Here is a 27,708-nt window from a genome sequence, read left to right on the forward strand (position 1 = left end):
AGTAATTTAGTTATGTTCTAAAACTAATTTGAGGCTTTAAATTGAACCAATTCCAACCCTAAAGATTTTCAATTTGGGGCTTTGTTGGACATGGATAGGAATTAAAAGGTAAGGGCCCGCTATCATGATTTTTTTTTTTAAACATGAGTTTTTAAATACTTATTTTAGAATCTAAAAACTTATTTGGTAACTCGAAATTACTTTTAAATACTGAAATTAAAATTAAAAAATTGAGAGAGAGAAAAAAAAAATGTAAAACTTCACTTTTTTGTTTTCAATAATGAAGGTGTTTTTGAATTTAATTTGGGTTTGGATTTATAAAAAACAAAGTCCTACAAAATGGGAATTGGAATTCTCATCAGGAATTGAATTTCGAATTACTTTTCAATTCCTTTTTTAATTCCGAATTCCCTAATTCTGATCAGGTTTGGGTTTTCAATAATGAAGGTGTTTTTTATCTGATTAGGAATTGAATTCCACATATGGAGGATTCCTCCGTTTACTTCACATAAAGGAATTGAAAAGTAAGTGGGGCCAACACAAAATTAGGAATTGAATTCCTGATTTTGGAGGAATTCAATTCTTGGGTGGGAAGTGGTATTCTAATTCATGAAGAACTAACCTATTAGGAATTCATCTTTTTTACCTATTATATCCTCACACAATTTTAAAATTTCAAATTTACCATTTACTTTAACCCAACAACGAGGACATTTTAGTAATTAGCACCACTCCTACCCCAATTCCATATGATTTAGTAAACAACTTCAATAGGCAAGGGCGGACCTAAGCTTATGCTAGAGTGGGCTCCAGCCTAGGGGAAGATTTATAAAGTATTGAACATGGTTTAAATGTTATAAGCTTTATTTCTACTCTAATAAATATTAGCCCACTCCTAAAGCATATTGTTGCGTAGATACAGCTGCACCAAAATGGATTCAGCTGCATCCTCAACTTGTGATACTCGCAAGTGCACGAGCCGTTCGGTAGTATAGCGTATGTAAGTGCGAGGTCGATCCCACGAGGATTGGTGATTGAATGATTCAATTCATTTTCCCTACACAAAACAGAAATGAAAAAGAAGGGAAATAAATAAAACAAGGAAGAAAGAAAATAACTAACTCAAGCAGATAAGTTCCCAAGTTCAATTAGATTAACGGATTGATTCTAGCTAATGTATGATTAAGCCATGGTGTGTGGTCATAACCTTGTGTTCCTAATTCCCTAATTTGATCATTTGTTGTCTAACCTAAAATTAAGCATTAGGAACCCATTAAGCATAGAAGAACAATTTAAACAACCAAGCATGTATCTAATCCCTGTTGTCGAATGTCCATACATACTCTTCCTATTCATAGTTCAATTCGAATTAAAGTATGGTGTCTACTCTTAATTCAAACCAAGATAGCTAACATGCAAGCCTAAATGGTGATCAATCATTCAAACTAGCATATTAACTTATAAGCATAATGAATAAGAACAAAAATCATAATTGAAACTTGGAAACTAATCAAACTTGAAACTAAAGAAAAGAATTTACATAACAATGAAAATTAAAGTAGAACTTGGAAAGACTTAAAGGAAAATTTCAGCACAAAGATCTCATTATAACAATTGAAAACTAGAAAGAGAAACTAAGAGAATTTGAGGGAGAGAAGGGAAGGGAGCTCTAGAGAAGTGTTTGAGAGCTCCCCCCCCTTGGGGTGTGTTTACAAGCTTAGAGAACTTCCCTATTTATAGGCCTAGGGGAAGTGAAAATCTGAATTCAATATGGCTAATGCATACAACACTTGTTTTATAAAATCTGAAATGGTTGATGCACTTGTATTAGAAAATCTAAATTGGGTGATGCACTTGTATTAGAAAATCTTGAATTGGTTGATGCACTTCACCAATAGATCCCACCAGCAGCCCTAGCTCATCTTCATGTCACCATGACCAAGCTTCCAACCAGAAATGATAGCTCATACCTAGCTCACCATGACCAAGCATCCAACCAGCACATGCTGAGGTCAGCATGACCAGCAACTTCAAGGGCTTACAACTTGGGCTTCTCTTAATCAAATTAGGACTTTAAGCACTCGAAATTGAAGTTCAGAATGTCTTCTTTCCAGCCATATATCATTTGGGCCAATCCAAGGTCGGAGGAGGAAGTTAAGGCCAAAACAAATTGCTAACTCATTTTGCGCGCTGATAAAATCCATCCTGAGCATGGCACTGTGTTTGCTAGGTAACAGACTCCATATTTATCTAATGGGGCTGAATTTTGGATATGTTATAGTACACACCCATTGGAACAACTTTCATGAAGAATGCTGCCTAATCCGAGCTGTGTAGGTTGCTGAAACAAAGCTTGCAATATGACCTACGAAACTGGACTGGCAGGGGGCTGTAGCCAAAATTGAGTTTGTCTTTAAGCTCTTCTTCCCTTCATCCAAATTAGGCCTTAACATGCTTGAATTGCATGAATTATGCTCTCTAAAGCCATCATTATTACCTAAAGCTCAATGAACTGAAAGATAAACACAAAAAGGATTAAAAGCACAAGTTTAACTCAAAAACATAACCAAATCATAAGCTAGAAGGGTACAAAATGATATACAATTATGAACCGATCACATATAGGAAATAATAACATCAATCCAAACCTATATAAATTCACCGGAAAAATCATTAGTAAATGTCTTTGTCCTTTTACTTTCATTTATTTTTATATTACTCCATTTACTTAAGTTTACAATGTAAATAAGGAAGTACCCCCCATTTGGATTCAAATAAAAATACTAGAAAATCATATTCTCACCAAATCAAAATATGAAAAATTGGTTTTAGTGCAAAATACGATTTAGGCTAAAAATGATGGCTCATTAAGTCAATATATACTTCATATTAAAATCCCATAAAATCAAGTTTTCTTATTTGATGTGTAAGGAATAAAAGCCGCCAAAAATTATCTTAAGAAAATGAGTATTCCAAAAAACCATTTTTCATGCTTAGTCAATATTGCACCTCCGCTAAAAAATTTATGGGTCCGCCAGTGGCTACACCCACAGAGAGCAAACATAAAAAAATTTCTTCTAGCCATCCAAAACGCCATATTTGAATCTTGAGAGCAAAGAGGAAATACCTCTCCTCTAAAAAATTTACCAACCTATCTTCAGTAGGTTCTTCAATCTTGGTAAGTTTTTTTATTTTATATATATTCAATTTCCAATTTTAATTGTTGTTGTTAAGTTTTTATGATTTAGGGTTAGGGTGAAAACTTTTGGAGACTGTTGATATATATTTTATTTTTGTAACTTGAATTATTAATTAGCATATATGATTTTTTTAAGTTGGACAATGTATTTGATTTGGTATTTATTTATATTTTGTACTTCTTTATGTTATATTTGCTTGTAATGTGGCCATGTTTGATTTATAAAATTTTATTTACATTTTTGTTTCAAGAGAAAAAAAAAGGCTTATAATATATCTCCTCTATAAAAAATATATATATATATATATTTAGCCTACCCCTATAAAAATTCCTAGGTCCGCCATTGTCAATAGGAATCCAGAATCTAACTCCCCTCAATTCATATGGTTTACTAAACAACTTGAATGGGAATCCGAAATCTAATTCTCCTTAATCCAACTCTTCCTCAATTCAATTCCTCTTAATCCAATTGCGAATTTGTAAACATGCAAACATGCAAGTGCATCCCAAAATCACTTCCAAATATTGTAGAAATGTTGATGAACCATCCTTTTTATGAAGAATTCTGATCCCATTTCTGTTTTATTCGATAGGTCATTTTGTGTTTTACAAGTCCTTTTAGTTTCCTGTCTTGTTTCTAACCATTCTGATAAAGAATACATGAAGCTATGTTTGATCAGTAACATTATTATAATCCAAGTCCACCAACAATCACATGAAACAAACTAAACTATCAAACCATGACTGGTATCTAACTTATGTTTTGAACGTTTAGCTATCCCTCCTACAACATGGGATCAATTATGTGTGAACCTAAATTGACCTAATTGATTCTAACTTAATTACCTATCCAAATGGTGACCCTCACATCACAAACATGCACGTTTCATAATTCTAATACTATTAAGAACAGGTTGGTGAAGCATTACAATAATTAAAGACTAATGTCATATTATAGTACTCTTTTTATACAAATGTTTTATTCCCTAATTAAGTTTGGAGTAATTATTGTTTGGTAATGGAATATGATCATATTATATAAGTATTCCTTAATTACAAAATTTGTTATTAGCAGCTTGTTAATTAATAGTAAAAATGTGCCTAATCTTTTTTTACATATATATAAGATTCGTATGAATAAGTCATTTCTTATTTAAGCGTAATTCTCTCTATATCAAATCAACATTTTATTGTGTTTGATCACTGAAGATATTGAATCCATATTCGACATTATGGCTATTTTGTACTTTGTTATGTTTCATCAATAATTACTATTGATTTTCCTAAAAAATAAAACATTTGGATGAATCCCTAGAAAATTTAACGACCAAATGTGTTTTAAAAAGATTTAAAAATTGTGGAAGTAGTACAAGGTTTTCTTGACTGCGAGTCATGGACTAACACGTGTTTAGAGATGTTTTGGATCTCTCACCAAAACCGTACAATCATTTGAACTTATGAGGAATGCTAGCAACCTTCTCTCTAACCTTTTCTTTTGGATCTTCTCACTTCTCTTCATGACAAGGGTCACATTCCTTACACTTAAAACAATGTCATTAATGCATCACACAAGTTAGTTTTTGTTTTCCAAGTTTACCCTTATTAAATGTATTGGCTTTTATATTTCCTTCAATTTATCCAAATTTTGTTACAACTTCCTTAGCATATTGTTAAAAATTAAATAAGAAAAAAATAAAGTTTGTTTCATGACATTGTGTTTAACAAATGTCATTAATGCATCACACAAGTTTCTTTCTTTTTGTGTTTAATAAAACATATGTCCTCTTTGGAATTTTTTTTTTAAACTTCAGTTTTTATTTTCTTATTTAATTTTTTAACATGGTAGTAAGAAAGTTGTAAAAAAAAAACTAGCTTGTTATTTTTAAAAAAAATTAATACATTTAATAAGGGTAAATTTGGAAAACAAAAATTAGTTTGTGTGATGCATTAATGACATTGTTTTAAGTGTAAAGAAAGTGACATTTGTCATGAGAAGAAGGGAGAATATCCAAAAGAGAAGGTTAGAGAGAAGGTTGCTAGCATTCCTCTTGGTTAAAAGAATAATTATGTATGCATCTTATCTTGCTGGCAAAAAAGGAAGTTCGAACGTTTCCAGTGGTAACCATTGTCGATTGTGTTATATGTTTGTAAGATTTTATTAGCATTAGTGCGACTTGATTCATGCGTCGGTATAGACGACTGATCATAGCGTACTTGTTTGTATTTTATAAATGTACTTACAATTATATTTTACAAGTATTTGTTTCAAATGTTAATTAACTGCGTGTTTGAATTGGATGCATTAGCATAAAGGAGTAATTTTCTATTTTTAATCGATGATATGAAATTATGATATGGCTCGTTTGTCAACATAATACGACATAATGTTTAAGTAATGTACTCATTACTAATTTCATGTGGGTGTTTGTCTGATCGATTGATATAATATGTGAGTCTTTACTTATCATTGATTAAATTGGGTAAATGTTATCAAGGAAAGAATTCAAAATTTAAATTCTGAAATTCAATTACAAGGAAATAATGCATTAAATTTAGATTTTCAATGTGTTTTCTTTATTTACCTCAAAGAGTAAAACCTACACAACAAAAAAAGTAAATGTCAAATGACCTACATCTAAAACAAAACACGTGTGGACTAAATCCAATGACAGCTAATCATTTTAGATCTAGATCTAAGAAGCCCTTCAAATTAACAGTTTGGTAACCCATATAAGATATTAGATATCTGATATGAGAACATTACAATTAATTTCATAATTAATTAAATATTTAGAGTTCATAACTTTTTTCTTTTTTTGTGGCAGCAAAGCTATACAATCCTTCTCGGAGCAAGTTGTGGAGTTGGATCATATCATCAGGAGGATGATTCTGGAGAGCTTGGGGCTTGAGAAGTACTTGAAGGAACGCCTAGAATCGACCAGCTACCTTCTACGAATGATGAAATGTAAGGGGCCTCAAACCAACGAGACTCAGTTGGCGCTACTCCCTTCACACAGACAAGACTAATGTCACCATTTTGTACCAAAACCAAATTGATGGGTTCGAAGTACAAACAAAAGATGGCAAATGGATCCATGTCAAGCCTTCACCAGACTCTTTCATCGCCATGATCGGCGATTCCCTCTGCGTGGGTTGCTTCTTCCTCCCAAATCAATTTACATGCACATTAATTCTTTTAGAAATTAGTGAGTTTGAAAGAAAAAAAATTAATGTTCATATTGTGCTGGTTTTGTAGGCATGGACAAATGGTAGGGTGCATTCTCCGTATCATAGGGTTATGATGAGTGGAAATGACGCTAGGGACTCAACTGGATTGTTCTCTGTCCCTAAAGAAGGTTACGTCATAAAAGCCCCAGAGGAGCTTGTGGATGAAGAACACCCTTTGCTTTTTAAGCCTTTTGATTTTGCTCAATTTCTTGACTTCTGTAAATCAGAGGCTGGCCAGAGAGCTACCTCTCATTTGAAGACTTTCTGTGGTGTCCAAGACCTGCCCTTGTTTACTTAGCTTGGCACATTACAATTTCAATCAATCTCTTTCTTTCTTTGTATGATAATGTGGCAATATTTTAATAATGTGCTTTTATATGAACCACCCGTCCACCCCCACCTTTATGGCCAAATAAACTACTCTTTACCCAACTTTAAATTGTTGAAAATTTGCATAAATACCACGTGAACTTTTAGGCATGTGCACCATTACCACATGAATTTTTAATTTTTATTATTAACCACTTGAACTTTAGAAAGTGTTGTTATGTATCACCTATATCTAAAAACAATTCCGTCAACTCACTATAACTAAAAAACTTAACATTTTTAAAACTAATAGAATTAATAATTAATAATTCTTTTTTCTACATAAAAAACCTAACCTAAATTATCCCGCGGTTTCTCCCATCCATCCAACAACATTTTTCCCCCTTGCCCAGTAGACCCCTCCCCCACCCTCTAGATACATCCTGGCTTTTGGGGAGACGGATTTCATGGATCTTCAAACCTCTAAATTAATTTGGCCTTCAATTCTTTTCTTTTTTTATTATTCATAAAGTGAAAATTCATTCAAAAGTCAAAAAGGAAACACAGGAAAAACCATACAAGAAAGGGCAAAGCATACAGAGAAGCATGTTGTGAATTTATTGCAAGCGCACAATCCGCACAAGTAATATAGAAGTAAGTAGAGTATCGTTCCCACGAAGACTGTAATTTCCTATTAATTACCAATTATGATTAATTCAAAAGTTTATCTGAACAATTGATTAAGAAAATTGATTGATTTAAGTAACCTAAAACAATTATGAAAAATAGCAATTTAATTAATGATGGATAATCAAGATGATGAGACACTAGAGCATCCGATTTCACCATAACCAATTCCACTTAATTCTTATAGCCAATTAACCCTAATTACTATCCATGTTGACAGTTGGTTTCTCCTAATTCATTCGATATCCCCTCTCGGGCTCAACCAAAAGTATTCTTAATTAACAACCCATTCTCTCTCGAGCAACGGATTTAGGAAATCAAGAACCCATTAAGTTCTGTGAGAACCTACAAGAAAACTGCATGAGTCATGTTAGTCCCTCTCGGGCACTCATTCAAGACATGGTATTTGTTACGAGAAGCAAACACCAAACATCTCCTCTCGGTCTCCGCTTGGATCATCAAATCAATTAAATATTGGCCAGATATTCAAAGCATTAAGAACAGTAACAAATACTCAACATGGAATAGTAATAAGAAATTAATATAACTATAAAAATAAAGTATTCATGGTTAGGCTACATCGTAGCCCTAGCAAGGATAATTAGTTCATGACAAAAGAAAAGATAAACAAGAGAATTGTTGTCATAAAACCGATTTGGCAGATGGACTTGATCTTCCGAGTCTCCACAGGAACACCTTCGAAAGCTCCTCAAGTAGTGTATGAAAGTTGGTGGAAAAGTATGGTATATGGGAGGATGGTCTGAAGAGATCCTTAGGGTGATCTTATATAGTGTAAAACAACTAAACCCTACTCTTAAAAGGTCTGGAAAAACTCTCCTAAAGCAAAACAAAATCCCAAACAATTAAGGAAACAAATTAGGAAAGAATCCTTCTTTGACTTGGAAACACGTCAGCCAACTTGCACGTACACTTTGGGGTCATTCCACTTCCTAGAAAATTCTGGAAAAATATGAGAAACGTAGCTTTATGTCTAAGCTTTCCAGGCATATATTACACGCCACTAGGAAAAATCGGAAAGGTCTTCAAATCTTCAATCTTCCACAGCAGTGCAGTTCTGACGGAATTTCAACTTAGGCTGTCTTGACTTGCAAGTCTGGAGCATTTGGCTTGGTAGAAAATTATGAAACTTTGATACAATGATCTTCAATGTCTTAGCTTTCTTCTCCAATTTGCCTTGCGCTAAAATTCATTTGAAAAGTCGATTTTCAGTCGAAATCCTTCCAAGAGTGCAGAATAGCTGAAAATAAGGAAAGTAAGGTAATAATGCTATTTTAAATTAACTTTCCCTACAAAAACCAAATAAAAGAGATATAAAAATATAGTAAATAATGCACTTATCAAAGCACAGCAAGGTAAGCCTCCTTACTAGAAGCGGAAGCGGGGATTGAGATCGTGGTGTCTTCTTCTTGCACTAGTTCGACTTCGGCTCCGGCAACCATAATATCAAAGTTGAGAAGTGTTTGTGGGTGGATTTCTTTGTGTTTAATTTGAACCGGAGCTTGTAAAGCTGATTGAATAAGTTACACTACGGGCACAGATAGATAGATAGTAATGTAAAATCTGCGAAATTCAATTAATGTAATCAATGATTAGAGAAGGATCAATTATTTCACTTATGTTTTATTAGAGTTGAATATGATGAGTAGGGTGTAGTTATTAAAATTACATTTGTTTCACAATTCAATATATCATTTTTGATCATTTTATATTAGGGTAAATAGTTCGGTAGTAAAATGTATTGAGTTAATTTTAAGTTTCGTTTAACAGTATAACTACAAAAATAGCATCTCTCAAAGAAAAAAAGCAACAAAAATGGAAATACGCATAAATATGAACTACAGCGACGACAACAAGAATAATACTAATGGGAAAAGATCAAAGTAAAGTTTCCTAGTTTTGAAAACACATAAAATATGAACAATTGGGGAATAACAAATAGTGTGATGATTCCCTTCATGCTTTATATACCCTGTTTCACCTATTAACCAACCATTTGCATGATATATTAGAAGAATAAACTAGAAATTTTAATGCTTGTTGGAATTGATATGTAATAGTAAAATAGAGATTTTAATCTTTCCCTTGAGAAATAAAGACCGTGGAGGAGAAAATGAAAAGAAAAGAAAAGAATAATTGCCATGATGTGCTAAGCAGTCAGCAAACCTTGCGTTACGTTTTGGAAATTTCAAGCGGCCCAAGTCAAAGCATATGTGGAGACTTCTGGCTATTGTCTTATGCCGCCTCCAAGCCCCTAAATTTCAAAGCAAGAATATTATACACGCAACGCAATCATCCCATGAATAATAACGGCTGTTGACAATATAATAGGTTACTGCATTTTATACCTTTTTATTTGGTGCTCCGCCTAAGGAGTGGTTCTTGGGTCCGCCGGTCCGACCAATTCATCCGTGTGACCATATTCACAAGCACATATGAGACTCAAATACAGAAATTTATGTATTTGTGAGTATGGTTGGACGGATGAGTTGATCCCACTGTTGGACTCAAAGAATTTTTCCCACCCAAGGTTTCTTTTATTTTCACGGTTGAAGACAGGAAATTGCATATAACAATCGAATTTCCACCTTTTGTTTAATAACGTAGTACCATGGATTATGCTTGATGCCATTTGGGAGTCTTGAAATGCAGTGGCTCTGACTTGTGAGAGGCCTTTCAAGACAACCACAAGTCTCAATGCCACAAATGTATTTGTCTGTTATCTTTTTAGTTTTTATTTGCATATCCAAAATGTCTTTCTACTCACAGTTCCATTCCAATAAAGAAAAATTACGGTTTTACCTTTTAAACAATTAATCATAAGACCTTCATAAAACAAAAACAAATACAATTATGAGGGCAAATTTTCATTTTCTAGGGGTGGATGGATTGTCCTAACACCCCCTCCCGCCCTTGGAAATTAAAAAAAATTCCTACCAAATAGCTCAAAACCAACCCTAGCCCGCTCCCCTCCCCACCTAAATGGCTCAGCCCATCACCCACCCCAATTTGGGTGGCTGTGTCCATGCCTACTTACACAATAAGCTGATTTGTCTTAATTATTTTAATTTTTGAAATTACTTGTAGGATGGCTAATAATGTCTAGAACGGAGTGACCAATTTAATATTATAATCAATAAATAAAAATAAACTTCGGTAGTAGGATTGATATGACTTATCAATCCTGAAACGTGCTAAGTATAAAATAAAGGAACAAGCAAAAAATTATTTTATATGGTAAAACCTCACCTCTGAGGAAAATCCATGGGACTCTTCAGTCCAAAACAAATCCACTATAGAACGATGATTACAAGAAGTACTCACACACTTATCCTAAACACATTCTAGATAATGTTTACCGACTTCTTCGTAACTCAACTTATATCATGAAATGATCTTTCGACACTCCTTGTGTTGAACGTAATACTGGTCACGATTGCTTTAAGTTCGTCGGAGACAAACCGCCACCACGGTCTTGGTGCCCTCAGTCGTATGGATCACCAAACATGAAAATGAATACAATATGAATGATGAAAGTATTTGATAAATCACCAAGTAAACATGGAACACTTGATGACTTATCTCGAAGATATGCACATCAGTTTTTGTTAGGAATTTTAGATGTTTAGACTAAATATCTAAAAGCTGTATGAAAACCAAGAACTTACGCCATGTCTTTATACATACTTATTCTCATTTTCCAAAGGGAATTGCATAAAGCCAAGAGATCAAATATTGCCTAAATAGATTTGATTCTTTATGCAATTGCGCTAGCTTATGCATGCTTTTCAATACCTTTCAATCCCATCAATTTATATAAGGAAACAATATAAACCAAGATGAAAACAATGAAACCAAATAGGATATTACAGAAACGTGCTCTCTAGGTCAAATATGAAAAAGGATATTTTAACATAAACCAAAATAAGATCCAACTAGGAAAATAATCTCAAAAGATAAAATCTAATCCTGTTAAAAATAGGACGAATATAAAAGCACTTGAGTGAAAATAACTCTAGCTAGGAATCCTATAATGATTATGTCATGATTTACCTAAAATCAAGTTTCTTATATCTAGGATTGTGCGGTTGGACAGCAAATACCGGAAACTGCCGGTTTTCAACATATATTTTTGATCGGCAAACCGTTGATTTTTTGGGTCAACGACCGAGCCAAAATGCTGCAGTTGCGAATGCAGATGCGGTTGCAGGATACCAAAGTCGTCGGCAACCGCAACCGACCGAGAGATAGAGAGACAGAGAGATGATGAGAGAGAGAGAGAGAGAGATATATATATGAGAGACGGAGGAGGAGAACGAGAGATATAGAGAGATGAGAGACGGAGGAGGAGAGCGAGAGATACAGAGAGATGAGAGACGGAGGAGGAGAGCGAGAGATATAAAGAGATGAGAGATAGAGGAGGAGAGAGAGAGAGAGACAAAGAGATGAGACAGAGAGATAAGAGACGGAGGAAAAGACAAAGAGATGAGACAGAAAAGCTGGTGCGGCACCTACGTGAGGAAGAAAAAGAAGTTGGGCTACTCTTTTTTTAAAACAGCCAGGGCAAAACGACATCGTTTTGGGCAAAGGAAATTTTTTAAACGACTTAGCCCAAACGATGCCATTTTGGTCCAGGTCTTTAAAAACAAAAACAAAAAAAACATCCTAGCTTCTTCTTCCTCGTGTAAGTGTTGCACTAGCTTCTCTACTGCGGCTAGAGAGATGAGAGACGGCCACAAACTCGTCTCTCTCTTCTTCTTCCTTCTCGTCTTTTCTTCTTCTTCTTCTTCTTCATTCCTTCTCTTTTCCGCATCCACAAACTCCTCTCTCTCTCTCTCTCTCTCTCTCTCTCTCTATCTCTCTCTCCTTTGTTTGTGCTTAACCGACAACCGACCGTCACTGAATAGAACGATAGCAACCAAAATAGCCGGCAATTGGCTGATGGCGATGCAATGGTGGTTCCCATTTTCTCCATACCACAGCTTCTCGGACGATTGCCGGTTCCATCGTTTCGGTGCGTTTACTGAACCGAAAACAACCCTACTCATTTCGATTAAGTCGTACATTGAAAATTTGGAATTGAATGTGTTGCACCAGAACTTCCATTAAAAGATATTCACACATTAATTCCCAACCTATTCTAGAGTTTAGGAAATACCAATACAATTTTCATACTAACAATTTTATAGGCCCTCGTCCCCATTGACTAAAACAAAACAAAAAAATCAAAAAATATTTAAAACTTTTATTGGTAAATCATAAATTTCTTTCCTCTTCTGCCATATTTCATATTTTAGAACCTCTATTATTTGCTATTCTAAAGTTGCAAAAAATTATTGTTTTGTTTTATCAATGAGGGGAAATATGATTAGAAATTTATAAAATCTAATTTAAAAAAAAAATAAAACCCTAAAGAATAGATGTAAACATACCCTTCTTTCCAAAAATCATGTTTCGACCATTCTCTTTTGCCATGCATGTAAATATAATGATATACTAGTGATTTGCCCCCTAAACTTGTACCTAATTTTCGATTCACCCCTTATCCTTTTTTTTGTAGAAAATTAAGGATATGGACTCTCTTTTTTTAGCCAATTTCCCCCTACAGTTTAAATTCTCAAATTTCATCCAATTTTCAGTTAAATTATTTTAAAATTTTATTTTTTGGAAAAAAAAGAAAGAAGAAAAATAGGAAAATTGAACTTCAAAAAAGAAAAAAAGAAAAGGAAAAGACACTGAACCAAACCTATGGCCACTCCCCTACCCTATCGCCAACCCCCCTCCCCCAGCTATATCTCCTTCAGCAACCCCATCAACTCTAAACCCTAAAACCCTAAAACCCTAGCCGAAACCCATCCCCAACCCTTGCCCCCAAGTCCCACGATTATGGGTTTAGCCAAAGGAGAAGAAGCAAGGGAGAGATAGAGGCAAAGATGGAGATAGACACAGAGAAGAAGACAAAGACATAGGGAAGAGAAAAGAAGAAGAAGACGAAGAAGGAAAAGAGAGAGAAAGAGAGAGAATACTTGGGATTAATTCAACAACATCATCGTGAGGGAAGAGAGTAGCGGACTGTTCAAGCTCTCCAAGATCCATAAAACGTGTTTGGTTTCGGTTAGTGTCATCTCCTTGATTTTGCACAGCACAGATTCACAAAAACAGAGGCGCTGGGTTATTATTTAGTGATAAACATAAATGTTAAGACTTTTTTTTTCTGTGCACATAACCCATTTTCTTATAAACTCTATTAACACCCAAAAAAACCATAACTTAAACAGAGACCCAGAAACCAAAAACATAACCAATTAGCAGAGAGAGATAGAACAATAAGTAGACCTGAAATAGAAGGAATAGTGGGAATACAATTCTGGGTTTGTTGAAGCTGCTTTGAAGCTCTGCATTTTCCTATTATGACTATTATTTCAGTTTTTATTTTATGACTATTATTTCAATTTTCAATTATTTATTATTTATTTATTTTTAATGTACAAAATAACTATTTTACCCTCATATTTAACAGAAAATTGGATGAAATGTTGCGAATTTAGACGGCTGAGGGGAAATTGGCGAAAAAAAGAGTTCATATCCTTAATTTTCTAAAAAAAAAGAATAGGGGGTTAATTGAAAGCTATGTACAAGTTCAGGGGCAAATTACTAGTATACCCTAAGTATAATGACTCAAAAAATTTACATATTCCTTACCATTTTCACAATCTAGATTTTTTTTTTTTTTTTTTTTCCCCTAATCAAATGAATATAGGAATCTATGCCTCCTCCAAAAGTAGCGTTTTAGTAGGGGAATGACATAAAGGAATATTACAATTACAGTAACGTCCCGATTCGGTTCACCGATTTTGGTTTCAACGGCTGCCTTGGAAGTGCGCGTAGCGTTGATATTGATATGCAAATAGACCAAACCAAAACCCGTTTCACAGATAAACAACTTGTGGCATCCATCAAACACGTGATACTCCCAAAACCCAAAATTGTTTTGATGCAAAACAGCTTCAATATTTAATAACATCTAGTCTCATTGAGCTTCGGCTTTGTAACTAGCTTTCTCCTCCTAGATTTCCATTGCTTTTGAGACTAGTCTTCTCAGGTCAGATTTCTTGATTGCTAAGCAAATACAGCAAATTTTTGTTAAATTTCTGCGAACCCTTTTGCTAAATTTAGTTAAAGAAGCCAAATTTCTGGTATTTGAGAGCACCCATTTATTTGGTTTTGCAGAAAGAAGCGAAGTTTATTAAATCTGTGAAAGCCCATTTGTTTGGTTTAAGTGTCTGATAATTTTGTACTTGATTTTGTGTCTCGGGGCAGATGGAGATTGACAAGGCAATCACAGAGTGTGATGATCGAAGGCTCAAGACGAAGTACAGCAACGCTATCTATGTTATTCAGAGAACTCTTGCGCTGCACTCGTAAGTTCTTCTGTGTTCCCTTCTGGGCATTGTTTGTTTTTGTAACTTTTCCAGCTTCTTGCATTTGTTCTAAACTGGATGCTGTGGTTTTTTGGGTCAATGCCTTCATCTTAATAGCTAAATATTGTAGGGATTACAAAAGGAGATGGAGTTTTGAATTTTATGCTTCGGGTTGTTTAGATTTTAAGTAATATGTAGGCCGTTCAAACTGAATCATTTAGTTGTAAGCAGGACCAGCTTAACGGCGGGTTTTGTTCATTGTCATCTTCCATATAAACGAAACTGATCAAAATCATTTTTTGTTCTTATTTTTACTACATTTTCTCAGACATTAAATGAATTGAGCTAAAACCACTGTATCAATTACACTGTGACAATATTTCTGCTCCTTCTCAAGTTTGCTATAATTGGTTTACTCTCCCATGTATACTTTTCATTTTGAACTCAATGCAGTTACTGAAGTGTTGTTTCTGATTTGTTTCTGATTTTTAACATGTTTAGGTTTGCATCATGTAATGCTCTTACTGTGAGGTGCTTTAAACCTAAAATATAGTAAAAGACAAAATCAAATTGGTTGGTTAGTTGATTCCTGATACTGTCTTGATTGGCAAATACTTAGATATTGATGTGTAGAAGTATCTTGTAAAATACTTATTTGAATCTGAGTGATGGATTGGAATCTCAGTTAACGGTACTCTGCTTTTCCTTGTCGGTACTTGTCCGGTTTGTCGCTATCCCTTTAAGATTCTTTAGATGTATACACCACGTGTTGATGGCGATCTGGGCACTATGAGCCAGACTAGGCTTGCAAATTTCTTTATGGATTTTGCATATATGTCATTCTTATCTGGAAAGATATTCCTACCAAAAGGTCTTAAATTACACCACCCTTGAATTTTTCTTTGTGCAAAATACTCTTTTCTAGCTTGACGACAAACATTAATTTAAAGACCGTTAGATGTTTCATTATTACATACAAGATGGTTCAAATGAAACATTGTGGGAGAATAATAATATAATAAATCAAATAAGTAAATGCACTTGAGGTGCTCCTGCTCTCTTGATACCTTAGAGTTCGGAATTTCACATTCGAACTCTGCTGTTGAAAGTTGAAACATCGAGATTTGACTAGTCATGCTCCTTAGTCTGCATGCAAGTACTAAATTGTTTTCGTCAACAGAATTGAGGAGGTCGCCTTCAGCTTTAATGGGGGAAAGGATTCAACTGTAAGTTTTAAGTGATTTTTCGTGGCTTATCTATCAGTTACCTTCTGTGTCATTGATAAATAGTAATAACTTGGTTCTGTAGGTTTTGCTGCACCTACTTAGGGCTGGCTACTTTTTGCATAAGGGGGAGAAAAGCTGTTCTAATGAGGATGTAAAAGACTTTCCAATCCGAACAATATATTTTGAGTCCCCATCTGCTTTCCCCGAGATCAACTCTTTTACTTATGATACGGCCACTACGTGAGAGATGCTCCGCTTCTTACCTTTTTTTCCCTTTTTGTTTATTTTTGTCTTTAAATGTCATTGTATGATCATAAAATTTCTAGTTTTAGCAAGATTATAAGAATGCATTTGTTTAAATTTTATTAACTTTTAAGCCTATGAAATGTTGTAGCCTTCAATTGACATTCTAATTTAAGCAGCTATGGTTTGCAACTGGATATCATTCGCTCGGATTTCAAGTCTGGCTTGGAGGCTTTACTTAATGCGAAACCAATCAAAGCTATTTTCCTTGGTGTCCGAATGGGTGATCCTACTGCGGTACTTTGATTTTCTATTTCGGCAAAGTCACAATCATATCGTAGACATATCTCTGGCTATCAGATTATCTTCCAGAGTTTTGTGACAAAGATGCCTAAACTTTTGTGAGGTTTACAATCTTGTAGGTTGGTCAAGAACAGTTCTCGCCTAGTTCACTTGGATGGCCACCTTTCATGAGGGTGAATCCTATATTGGATTGGTCATACAGGTATGTTCATTTACCATATGCTCTGTCCTCAATTTTCTTTATTTTTGGCAAATGGTAAGGGCTGTTAGAGAAAAAGTTCATTTCTACTAGAAAAGTGCATTTCTGTCGTTTTCAATATGGCTGGAGGAATCGTCATCTCTTCATGACAATCAGAATGGGGCTTTAAAAGTGTTTCTAATACCATATATCTGTCAAATTCCTTCAGCTTCTGAGCGCATCATACCTAACTTTTTGCCTAAATTCCATGCTAAGATTGATCCTTTTGCACTGGACTAATTTGTTTGGTGTTTATATCTCCATGAATGTTTATGCTGATTGTAATGTAGAGGAAATGGTTGTTATCCTCTTAATCTGAACTTTCGAGGGGTTTGACTTCCATGTGTTTCATTGCAGAGATGTGTGGGCTTTTCTCTTAACTTGCAAAGTCCCCTACTGCAGTCTATATGATCAAGGGTAATACTTTCTCTATGTGGCTTGAACTGTTGCTTTGATTCTTGGCTTTTCTCAGTGCTCACAAGACTTTTGAGTGTTACAAGTTGGTTATTGATGCAGATATTGTCACATGTCATTTGATTTCACTCTTCTGTTATACTCGTTTAGTCATGTTCGGCTAATTGGTTTCTGTTATTTTCTTCGTTCTCACAGTTACACTTCAATTGGAAGCATCTATGACACAGTTCCAAATGCATTATTGTGCATTAACAATTCCTCCGGCAGCAAAGAAGTATTTAGACCTGCATATTTGCTTTCTGATGGAAGATTAGAGAGAGCTGGGAGAGTTAAAAAACTTCCTTCATCAGTTAGTAGGCATAACCCTGCTATTATCAATGGCCTTGACAACGTGGACTTGCATAAGAGTAGCCTACTCACGGCCTCAGCCATTGCTGTGGGAGATGAGATTTTGTAAGTCGTTGGTATTACGTACTTTTATTGCAATCAATATCCATAATTGTATTGTTCTGAGTGTAATGGTCCTGTATACATTGGATGTGCCATGATATCAATGATGAGTGATTACTCGTTTAAATTTCAGGCCTTTTTTTAGACTTTCAATAGAAACCATTTATTCAATTCTTGATCTTCTTTTGTATTTAGTAACCTTCATCTAGAAGAAAAAAAAGGGTCTTTCTTCTTGAAGAAAAGTGGGGCAGGGTGGTTTAGTTTCATTAGCCAGCCATTTAGGTTTTTCCTTTCTTTTTGGTGCTTTTGTTCAATATCTTCAGATTTATTGTTTTTTGTTGTATTTTCCCCTGGATTCATGATTCTTACATGTAAATATCTTTCATTTTCTCATGGTTTAAGGCTAAACAATCACTAATTGTTTCAAAATTATGGTTATGCCCTTTCGAAATTGGATTTTAGCACTTCGAATTAACTTTTGTAGTGATCAAGCCGCGTTACATGATCATTTTTTTTTCTTTTATTTTTAATTATCACGTATGCAAAAAGAAAACAGAAACAGTCAGTAGTGTAGGGGACTGAAAATAAAGGACAAGAAAGTGTTGTGGAATGAAATGAGCTTCAAATGTCGTGGCCTTTTAGTTCTCAACCCAGTGTTATTTGTAATAACTTATTACTGAAGTTTATTGTTTTCTTTGTATCTGTTTGATAGCTCAGGTTTGGCACTGTTGAGGATCAAATAGGGCCCTCATTGTGTAGAAAGCTCCATTCTATTGGCTGGTCGGTATCACAAACTGCTGTTGTTCGGAATGATGTGAGTTACTGTTGCAGAATAAATTTTTTTAAACCACAATTTGGCCTAGTTACAATGTACCTATGTGCCAACTTATGTCACTGCAATGATGGATGTGCAGTTACATATGGAACTTGAAACATGCATTTACTCACATCACCTTACTGTTTCATCTTCTATGACATTCTTTTGGTAACCAACAGATAGATTCTGTGGCTGAAGAAGTCGAGCGACGACAATCAACTGATGATATGGTAATCATTACAATTTGTTTGAGAGTTATTTAGTTGGTTTCTTAGTGATGAAATGAATGAGGGATTTGCCTATCTTGGTGCTTATTCTTTATGCAATTTTACTTTTCATGACTATGTAGGTATTTATATATGGAGGGGTAGGCCCACTGCACTCAGATGTCACTATGGCAGGTGTTGCAAAGGCTTTTGGGGTTCGTCTGGTACGTTTGTTTTTATTGAACTTTCTCAATCACAAAACAGTGATATTTCATTGAATCTATTAGTCTTTCATTCTGGGAAAAAGGAAATCTCTATTAACCCTGCAACCTCAGGGACTTGTAAAATGGTGTTCATAGGAAGATCATTGAGATGTCCTAATTTGTGCCAGCTTTTTAGTTGTCCTCAAAGTCTCTAACTGATCAAGGTTGGTCAATTTTCATTAATTTAGGCTCCTGATGAAGAATTTGAAGAATATCTGAGGCATCTTATAGGTGATCAATGCACTGGTGACCGGAATGAGGTACTTAGATGTCGAGAAATTTCTCTGATAGCATATGGTCTCATTGTGTTTTTTTTCTTCTCCTGGTGGTTACTTTCTGCGTACTGTGTTCCCATAATTTTTTTTATTTTGCATATCTTACTGTGCCAGAGTCTTCACAGCATGAATTTAATCTTATTCTTGTTTTTTTTCCTTCTCAGATGGCTCTGTTGCCTGAAGGTATTACTGAGTTGTTGCATCATGAAAAGCTGATTGTCCCTTTGGTATGTATTTGGAAGGTCACATATGATAGTTTTGTTTTTTGTTTCTCTGGTCAGCTAGAATTTAAGATACTGTGCTGAAGCTTCCACTGTCAAAAACTGCTTAAATGTCTTTCTCTTGGCCAATTTCTGTGCATAGATATCTTTCAATCGATAAAGTGCTAATCTTATATAGCATGGCATCTAATGATTGTCTCTTGCAGATTAAGTGTAAAAATGTAATAATCCTTACGGCAACAAATGCCTTGGAGCTGGATGAGCAGTGGAACTGTCTAATTGAACTAATGAGATCCGATGATGTGCTACTAATGATGCAATCATTTGTATCTAAGCATTTGACAACAAATCTTACAGATGTATGTAATTCTGTTTTCCATGATATTGTCAATATATTAAGTCTTGAAATTTTGAGTGTGTACACACACACAGACACACACACATTGATATGTTGGGTAATGTTCTTTCCAGAAGTCTTCATGTTAATTGCTAAGTGTTAATCTGAACCACACATTTAAACAATGAGCCACCTGATCAATGCAGGTAGAAATTGCTCGACCTCTGTCAAAACTTTGCCTTGAATTTCCAGACCTTTACATTGGTAAGTGCCTTTTAAAAACTGTACATTCCTAGGAGAATGTGATATCTAGTATCTTATTCCAATTTTGATCTTCATGTGAAATATCAAGGTTGTCATCGCAAATCCAGAAAGGAGCCTCTTATACTTTATTTCAAGGGCAAGGTACAAGAACATTTCCCAGGTTCCAAATATGCAATTAAGTTATGCAAGTTGTTCCACTGAATTTAACCCTTTGAGAACTTTGGTTGCAGGACCAAGATCGAATTGAATCAGCCGTAGAAGCATTGAACAAGAAGTTCTGTCCGGGGGCTTTCGTCGAAATCAACTCCAGTTGATGGCAGCATTGTTCAAGTAGTCTTCTCATGCGTCAAATTGCTGAGTTATTCCACACTTGAACCGGCCTCTCTTATATGAAAATGTTGATGGAACAAGAGGAAATCCTCCCCATGTATTTGTTGGATGGAACAAGGAGATCATTGCAAGGGAATTTGAAAGGGGAGAGAGATGAGGAAAAGAAACTGGGCAAAGCCCCCTATAATTGGAGGGAAATGTTAACAATTACGTTATTATGAACAATTAGGTTAAATACAAATGTACTTTGCACTAGATGGAATCTCACAGTTCACTACCATCACAATACTATTCCATGTGATCAACTGGATGGTTCTTTTTAACTATTCAGTTTTATCCTGATTAATAACACAAATCCAATGAAAAACTGATGGATTTAGGTTGACCATTACTTGACGCGATTCTAAATTGTTTTATCATGTTACATGTATGAACTTTTGTAGAAAGTGATTTGTTTAGATTGAAGATTAGGGGGACTCTAGGCTTAAGTTGTTGATTTATGAAATGTGAGCCGATCGGAACATGATATGATTAGTAAACAAGTTATGTGGTAGGTCAAATCACAATTAACATAATTATATGGTTTTTATGTGGTAGGTCAAATCACAATTAACATAATTATATGGTTTTTTTTTCCAGTCATACGTAATTATATGGTTAGGATTGATATAGTCGACACTCAAATCCCTTTTTAATCCCAACGTTCCCTCTTCATTCTTGTTAATATTCATTTTCTCTTTTATGAAATTTGAATTCATGACCTCCTTAACAAAATGAAAATTGGATGATGCTAGACTAAATGGATGGTAACATTATATTTCTGAACTTGCAAAAATCAAAATCAATCCTGGTTGCATCCAAGATGACGCTTATGGTTGTTGGCTTCATGCCATGGCCATTTGGCCAAGTGAGACCACATGAAGGGGAGAAAGAGTAGGGAAGAAATGAGTCAAAGGACCTTTCGTCGTTTAAAACATTCCCTTCCAAAACGACATCTCTTAAAATGTCGAATGTTAAAGCCACAACCTTTGGTCTTTCCGAGAGAGAGAGAGATGGAGGGAGGAGGGGCTGGTTGGAGTGGCGACGAAGCCAACACCACCAAGAAGGGATTAGCGGGCACGGGCTTGGAATTACCAGAGAATCGCCATGGAAACCTAAAAAGTGCTTCCAGCGACCAAAACCTCAAAGACCTTCTTCTCCAAATCAAGTCCTGCAAATCCCCAGTAAGCACTCAAATCATCCATAACCCACATTTCAGTTTTCTATTTTGTGCTCCTATTTTCCTTTGCAAGTTGCAACCCATTAAACCCTTATCTGGGTTCTTGTTTGTGTATGGTTGTAATCGTTTTGGGTTTTGTTTATCTTTTCAACTCCTTGCAGGCTGTTATCAACTATGGCGCATCTTGGTATGTCTCATTCTCCGGCTATTTTTTACAACTTTGTGCACATTCATTTTGAGCTCAAGTTGTTTGATGTATAGCTTCAATGAAAAATTGAGTGAATTGCTTATTTTTGGTCTTATTTTTAGGTGCCGTGTGTGTAGCCAAATCCTTCCTGCATTCTGCCAGCTGAGTAATAGTTTTCCAAAGCTCTCTTTCGTCTATGCAGACATTGATGAATGCCCTGAAACTACTCAGCACATTCGGTACACGCCGACCTTCCATTTTTACCGAGAGGGTGAACGGGTGGATGAGATGTTTGGTGCTGGAGAAGAGCGGCTTCATGATCGGTTGTGGTTGCACTCCTGAACTGTTTGTTTCAAACAATTATTCAGCTGTGGTTGTGGGTATAGTTTGCACCCAAAATCTGTATGGCTTTGTATAATTTGTACCCAAGCTATTACTTAAGTTGTTGGATTTCTTGCTATGAGCCTACAATCATGCAATTACTAGATTTTGATTGTTCACGATGAGCTTCAACGTTGAGATATAAAAAGACAATCAGATAAATTTCACAAATTGGTCAATCAAGTCCAATGCCAGAACCCTCAACAATCAAGCTAATGGGAAAAGAAAGAAAAATGGAAACATGAAAAATGACAGAAAGATAAAAGACAACGCAACAAATGCTACAGGCTCCTCCTAAAGTTTGCTACTATCTCAACTTTAAAGCACACATCTCCTACCCTCAACTCTAATTTGAGCCTTGAAAATGTAGACCTCAACATCAGACGTGTGCATTGAAGTTCTTTATTCTTCTCTAGCAAGATGAATAATTGCGGCGATGATGGTAGCCATTTGCAAAAACTAGCTCACTTTCTCAGGCCTTTGGCTTGAGGATCTTTACGGTCTCCCAAGTGAAATCTGGATCATCACGGCCAAAATGACCATAAGCAGCAGTCTTTTGATACCTGAAGTTGCCTCCTCTTTTCAAATCAAGGTTGTTGGCAATCATTCCAGGCCTAAAGTCAAAATTCTCCTTGATGAGAACCAATATCTCCTTGTCTGGAATTTTTCCGGTTTTGTAGGTATCCACAAAAACTGATAGAGGTTCTGGGACGCCGATTGCATAAGAAACCTGCACAATACAGCGCCGAGCAAGCCCTGATGCGACAACACTCTTTGCTGCCTGCCTTACAATGTATGCGCCACTCCGGTCCACCTTGGTTGGATCTTTCCCTGAGAAAGCACCACCACCATGAGCACCCCAACCACCATACGTGTCAATGATAATCTTCCTGCCCGTAAGCCCAGCATCTCCATGGGGTCCTCCAATGACAAATCTACCCGAAGGATTGAGGTGATAAATAGTTTTGTCATCAATGAATTGGGCTGGGACGACAGGTTTGATCACATGTTCCTTCAAATCACTAGCGATCTGCTCATTTTTGACAGTCTCATCGTGTTGGGTTGAGATGAGGATGGTGTGCACCCGAATCGGGACCATGGCCCCGTTCTCATTCCGGTACTCAACAGTCACTTGGGTCTTACCATCAGGCCTAAGCCATGGGACTGTTTTGTTCTTTCTGACCTCAGTAAGCTTGGCACCAATCTTGGTGGCAAGGACATGAGTTAATGGCATGAGCTCAGGTGTTTCATCTGTGGCGTAACCAAACATGTGGCCTTGGTCACCGGCTCCAATTTCCTCAGGCTTCTTGGTGAGGTGGCCATGAACTCCCTCTGCAATTTCAGGGCTTTGCTTCTCAATGTTGACAAGGACCTTGCAGTTGTCAGCATCAAGGCCTACATCAGCTGATGTAAACCCAATTCCCCTGCAAGTGTCTCGAACTATCTTCTCATAATCTACCTTAGCCTGGGTTGTGATCTCACCAAAGACCATGACCATGTTGGTTTTCGTACACGTCTCACAGGCAACTTTGCTCTCGGGGTCTTGTTCCAAGCAAGCGTCGAGAACGGCATCCGAGACTTGGTCACAGAGCTTGTCAGGGTGACCCTCATTGACAGATTCAGAGGTGAAGAGGAAGGTTTCCATCTCTAAACTGAGAAAAACCAAAAGATCGTGTGTTAATTCTCCAATTTGACATTAAAATATTGAAATCTCAGCAACAGAGAAGCACATGTAATGCCTAAACAATTCCCATCTTACTCAATCTCATTGCCTGTTAAATCATGCACAATATCTAACTGATGATATTAGAATTTAGATTTCAACAAAATCTAGAGATTGATGAACAGAATTATCAACAGATATCGGCAACAAATCAAGGCAAACCAAAAAAATGTGACCATAAATCTAAGATCTAATTAAACAGCAGAATTCTTGATGAGATCTAACAACGAAAATGAGAGATCATGCAGCCACAAAACCATAACAGCAAATCCTCAAAGCATTAAACAGAGAAATCAAAACGTTATGTACACATTCCAAAGAATGCAATGAATGAATTGGATCTTAACAAACAGATGGCATGCTAACAAAAAAATAGATATCAATCAGCCCCAGATTGTCTAAAGCAATTGGGAAATATGAGATCAAGATCCAATGGACATCGAACTAAACCAAGTTAGATGCAGAAAGGAAATGAGATAAGAAAAAAGAAGAACGAACCTGAGAGCGACAGAGGAGGAGGAGGAGGAGGAGGAGGAGGAAGAATGAGAGACGTGAAAAAATGAAAGAGAGGATGGGGTGAAGGGCAGTTTGATTTTATATATAGATGTGAAGAATCGATATGCGGCGTGGCGCCGGTTACGTCTGACTCGTTCTCTCTCTCTGCCATTTGGCTTGGTTTGGATTGGCTCATAATTTACTTTCCCGCATGGTGGTATTGGGCCCTACTTACTTACCACGTGGAGTTTGGCTCCACAAATCAAATCTTGCCAACTCATTTCATGAGATGACGTGATATGCTGTGTTAGTGTGTTATCACTTGGTGTTATTGTCGCATATAAAATTTTCTTCTGAATGACGAATTTATAAACTTTTCAGATGGCAAAGTGTAACACAGCTTATAATTTAGGGGGCATTGCTAAACTTTTTTGAAAATCACACCGATATCTTAAATTACTCTAATATATGAAAACGGGGATCAAACTCGAGTGCAAAGAGGCAGACACCCGGGATGAAACTCTAATGTATGACTAATCTGTGAATGTAAAGATTATTATATTCATACCATAAATTCATAACCAAGTTTTATCATATTGAAAGCCAATCAATTGACGTATCTAATCCCGTGTATCAAGTATGAATTGACTAATGCCTACTCCTAATTTCACGATCATATGAGTAATCAGAATACTGTGTGTTGAATATTCCCAAGAGGTGGGCATATACTTAATGATGCTTCACAAATTAGGTCGGTTGTGATAAGTAGTGGTTAATCTTTGGCCTTTAACCAAGAATGAGCAAGTCGGTGCCACACGCCTCACTTGTGAGCTGCATAAACAACAAGACAACTTCGCTGGAGCGAGTATGAGAGAGCGATGGGTTGCAGTCTTAACTGTTTTTGGTTTTTCTTTGTTGTTTCTTTGGAGGTGCTGTGTTACTCTTTTTTCTGACTTTATTTTCCTCTTTGGGGGTTTTTTAAAGCAAGGTTTTAAGGAGGTCATTCTTAACCCTCCGGTTCGTCAATTGATTCTATTGCATCTGTTGATGCAAGTTCAATGAAGTTCTTATCTTTGAAAATAAAAAAAAATTTAAAACAAAAACAACTAGACAACTTGCAATTCCAAAAAAATGTCCTCTATTTTTTTTCTTCTGTAGAATTACACCCTTTTCCCTACTCTTTTTTTTTCCTACTCCCTGCTGCTTTGTTTTTTGCTCAATAAGATTGCTGATCCTGAGAGCTTAAAGTTGAAACCAATTGTGGAAAAGGGTATGAATAATTAAGCTAAAATGTAGTGAAGAAAATCCAAGAAAACTAGCTAGGCATGGAAAAGAATCATATATTAGTAGCTTAGGCCAAGTTGAAGTCCAAGGGCAGCATGGACAACAAACAATGTCATGATCCCAGTACCCAAGACCCCATGAACAGTTCTCAATTGAGGTTTGCCCTGTAAATAAAAAAGGAAGAAAAAAATACTGAGTTTCTTGAACCATTGCTGAATAAACAAAAAAAAGAGATAGATGGCAAGAATGGTTCTCTAGATTTACCTCAAACAAAGCAGGTAAAATGGTTTGTATGGTCAAGAGGCCAAGGCCAATAAGCCCTGTGACAGCATGAGAGCTGCAAACAGAGATACAGATAATTTCCAACCTCAGTACAAAGCACAATATATATTCATTCCAAAGAAAAGGGAAATTCAAAGAACATAATTTTCTAAATGTACCTCTCAAAAATGGGTTTGTCTGAAGTGAGAAGAGAAGTTACTCCACCAGTTGCTCCAAGAGCGAAAAAGAAAAACATGCCAGCTAGAAGCTTAGGGTGCAAGTCTTTGGCATTGGCCTTCTCCTCCTGAAACAATAACAACATATCATGATCATTGATCAAGATACTACTTAAAATGTCTGGCATTGTTGTTTGAATCACAATACATGCCGCGCCGGGTTTCATACCACATCATCAGAATACCGTATCCGGTAACCAAGATATGTTCCATAGCCTCCCATGGCAAAAAGCACCACAGCCTACAAAATGAAAGAAATCATAGACAGCTTTAGATAAACACAGCTACGAGATGTAATTAAGAACTCTTTTACAGAGGGGGGTTAAATCATTATACCATGTTTCCTGGGTGACCCCAATGCACAAGCCAGCCAGGAAGACCAAATGATTTAACAAGCTCAACGAAAGGCTCGAACAGAGATGTCACAGCTCCAGCTATCATCAAAATTTTCAGGTACATATACATTATGAGTACAAAATCAGTAACATTACTAGTTTGAGATAAGATTTAGCTGCTGTGATGTGATGAAAGGACTGTTTATGCTTTAGAAGCAGAAAAAATTCAGCAACTCAGAAAAACTAGGCATGGGAAGTACATAAATCTACTAAATATCCAAAATATCTCAAGAATTTAGAAAATGAAGATTGCAAGATGTGCTATATATGCTTGAGTTCAGCTTGCTAATGTTAGGCCCTCACTGTCACTCTTTTATTAAATCTCAATATCTCTGAACCCAACAACAAATGCAAGTGAGAGAAATATTGAATAAATTTGAAAGGCTCAATTGCTATACAAAAATGTACATACCTCCAGGAAGAGCAGCCACAAGCAGCAGAGGCAAAGGACTGAGGGAATACAAAAGGGTCTCGTTGGGCTTCTTCTCCATCCCTAATTCTTTTTGCTGGTCAGCCTCATCAACAACATCTACACTAGAAATTCTGGTGTTCTTGATCACAAGAGGACATGGGAGAGCTCTTCTTTTGTTTGCTGATGATATTGCAGGCGACATTTCCGTAGGGAAGCATTTGGAGGAAGCTACAGAGGCACGCAGCAGAGGGGAAGAGAGATTCAGAGAAAGATGAGCAGAAGCAGTAACAATAGCCATTTGATAGATATCAGAGTAGACTGTGTTTGATTCACAGAGAGTGAGAAAGTGAGAGAGTGAGAGAGTGAGAGAAGATGGAAGAAGCCACCAAAGGAATTTTAAGGAGAAGAAGATAGAAAGAGGCAGAGAGGCAGAAAGAGACACGACTTGCACCCACAAAGTTAAATGATTTGGTATGGTAATGACCTTTCCACGTGGTTTCAACACGAACGCCTACGAGGCACAAAACCAATCTCTCTCTTTCCCGACCCAAAAAATAAAAAGAAGAAAAAAAAACTAATCTCTTTCGGTGTACTTTCCACTGACTGGTTGGTTCTGTGATGGGGAGGCCGCATATTATTCACAATGCTCTCAGCACTTAACAGTCA

The 27,708-nt window shown here is 36.1% G+C and overlaps 4 protein-coding genes and 1 pseudogene across 5 annotated transcripts; 3 read left to right on the forward strand and 2 right to left on the reverse strand.

The window, feature by feature from the left end:
- The first annotated feature begins 5,864 nt into the window (after positions 1-5,864).
- On the forward strand, positions 5,865-6,725 carry LOC110748296 (putative 2-oxoglutarate-dependent dioxygenase AOP1.2 pseudogene; annotated as a pseudogene).
- Positions 6,726-13,174: 6,449 nt separating this feature from the next.
- Positions 13,175-20,754, forward strand: LOC110746237 (phosphoadenosine phosphosulfate (PAPS) reductase family protein). 2 transcript variants are annotated; one of them, XM_021946445.2, is made up of 17 exons: positions 13,175-13,555; positions 14,762-14,862; positions 16,043-16,088; positions 16,171-16,328; positions 16,511-16,628; positions 16,754-16,836; positions 17,230-17,289; positions 17,482-17,739; positions 18,454-18,550; positions 18,733-18,783; positions 18,903-18,983; positions 19,211-19,282; positions 19,462-19,524; positions 19,725-19,877; positions 20,062-20,119; positions 20,208-20,260; positions 20,350-20,754. In XM_021946445.2, the coding sequence occupies exons 2-17, from the start codon at positions 14,762-14,764 to the stop codon at positions 20,431-20,433; spliced, it is 1,536 nt and encodes a 511-aa protein (XP_021802137.1). In that variant the 5' UTR covers positions 13,175-13,555; the 3' UTR covers positions 20,434-20,754. The 2 variants fall into 2 exon arrangements, with proteins under 2 accessions (XP_021802137.1, XP_021802138.1); XM_021946446.2 differs by lacking the exon at positions 13,175-13,555 and adding an exon at positions 14,268-14,543.
- A 666-nt stretch (positions 20,755-21,420) lies between these two features.
- On the forward strand, positions 21,421-22,326 carry LOC110746236 (Thioredoxin superfamily protein). The gene is made up of 3 exons (XM_021946444.2): positions 21,421-21,672; positions 21,830-21,855; positions 21,978-22,326. The coding sequence occupies exons 1-3, from the start codon at positions 21,460-21,462 to the stop codon at positions 22,195-22,197; spliced, it is 459 nt and encodes a 152-aa protein (XP_021802136.1). The 5' UTR covers positions 21,421-21,459; the 3' UTR covers positions 22,198-22,326.
- A 44-nt stretch (positions 22,327-22,370) lies between these two features.
- On the reverse strand, positions 22,371-24,617 carry MAT3 (methionine adenosyltransferase 3). The gene is made up of 2 exons (XM_021946443.2): positions 24,458-24,617; positions 22,371-23,888 (listed from the first exon to the last, which is right to left on the reverse strand). The coding sequence occupies exon 2, from the start codon at positions 23,879-23,881 to the stop codon at positions 22,709-22,711; it is 1,173 nt and encodes a 390-aa protein (XP_021802135.1). The 5' UTR covers positions 23,882-23,888; positions 24,458-24,617; the 3' UTR covers positions 22,371-22,708.
- Positions 24,618-25,575: 958 nt separating this feature from the next.
- Positions 25,576-27,340, reverse strand: LOC110746233 (translation initiation factor). The gene is made up of 6 exons (XM_088243934.1): positions 27,043-27,340; positions 26,572-26,669; positions 26,405-26,476; positions 26,179-26,303; positions 26,003-26,075; positions 25,576-25,902 (listed from the first exon to the last, which is right to left on the reverse strand). Exons 1-6 carry the CDS (start codon positions 27,338-27,340, stop codon positions 25,798-25,800), a joined length of 771 nt encoding a protein of 256 aa, XP_088100060.1. The 3' UTR covers positions 25,576-25,797.
- Positions 27,341-27,708: the final 368 nt, after the last annotated feature.

The sequence above is a fragment of the Prunus avium genome, chromosome 7, assembly GCF_965620075.1.
Source record: "Prunus avium chromosome 7, drPruAviu1.hap1.1, whole genome shotgun sequence".
In the NCBI taxonomy this organism is placed as follows: domain Eukaryota; kingdom Viridiplantae; phylum Streptophyta; class Magnoliopsida; order Rosales; family Rosaceae; genus Prunus; species Prunus avium.

Coding starts and splice junctions, on each gene's coding strand:
- LOC110746237 (XM_021946445.2), top strand. CDS start 14,762: ATGGAGATTGACAAGGCAATCACAGAGTGTGATGATCGAAGGCTCAAG. Junction 18,984..19,210: donor AGGCTTTTGGGGTTCGTCTG/GTACGTTTGTTT, acceptor TCATTAATTTAG/GCTCCTGATGAAGAATTTGA. Junction 20,120..20,207: donor ATTTCCAGACCTTTACATTG/GTAAGTGCCTTT, acceptor TGAAATATCAAG/GTTGTCATCGCAAATCCAGA.
- LOC110746236 (XM_021946444.2), top strand. CDS start 21,460: ATGTTAAAGCCACAACCTTTGGTCTTTCCGAGAGAGAGAGAGATGGAG. Junction 21,673..21,829: donor TCAAGTCCTGCAAATCCCCA/GTAAGCACTCAA, acceptor AACTCCTTGCAG/GCTGTTATCAACTATGGCGC. Junction 21,856..21,977: donor ATCAACTATGGCGCATCTTG/GTATGTCTCATT, acceptor TCTTATTTTTAG/GTGCCGTGTGTGTAGCCAAA.
- MAT3 (XM_021946443.2), bottom strand. CDS start 23,881: ATGGAAACCTTCCTCTTCACCTCTGAATCTGTCAATGAGGGTCACCCT.
- LOC110746233 (XM_088243934.1), bottom strand. CDS start 27,340: ATGGCTATTGTTACTGCTTCTGCTCATCTTTCTCTGAATCTCTCTTCC. Junction 26,670..27,042: donor TGTGGCTGCTCTTCCTGGAG/GTATGTACATTT, acceptor TTTTGATGATAG/CTGGAGCTGTGACATCTCTG. Junction 26,076..26,178: donor GACAAACCCATTTTTGAGAG/GTACATTTAGAA, acceptor CTCTGTTTGCAG/CTCTCATGCTGTCACAGGGC.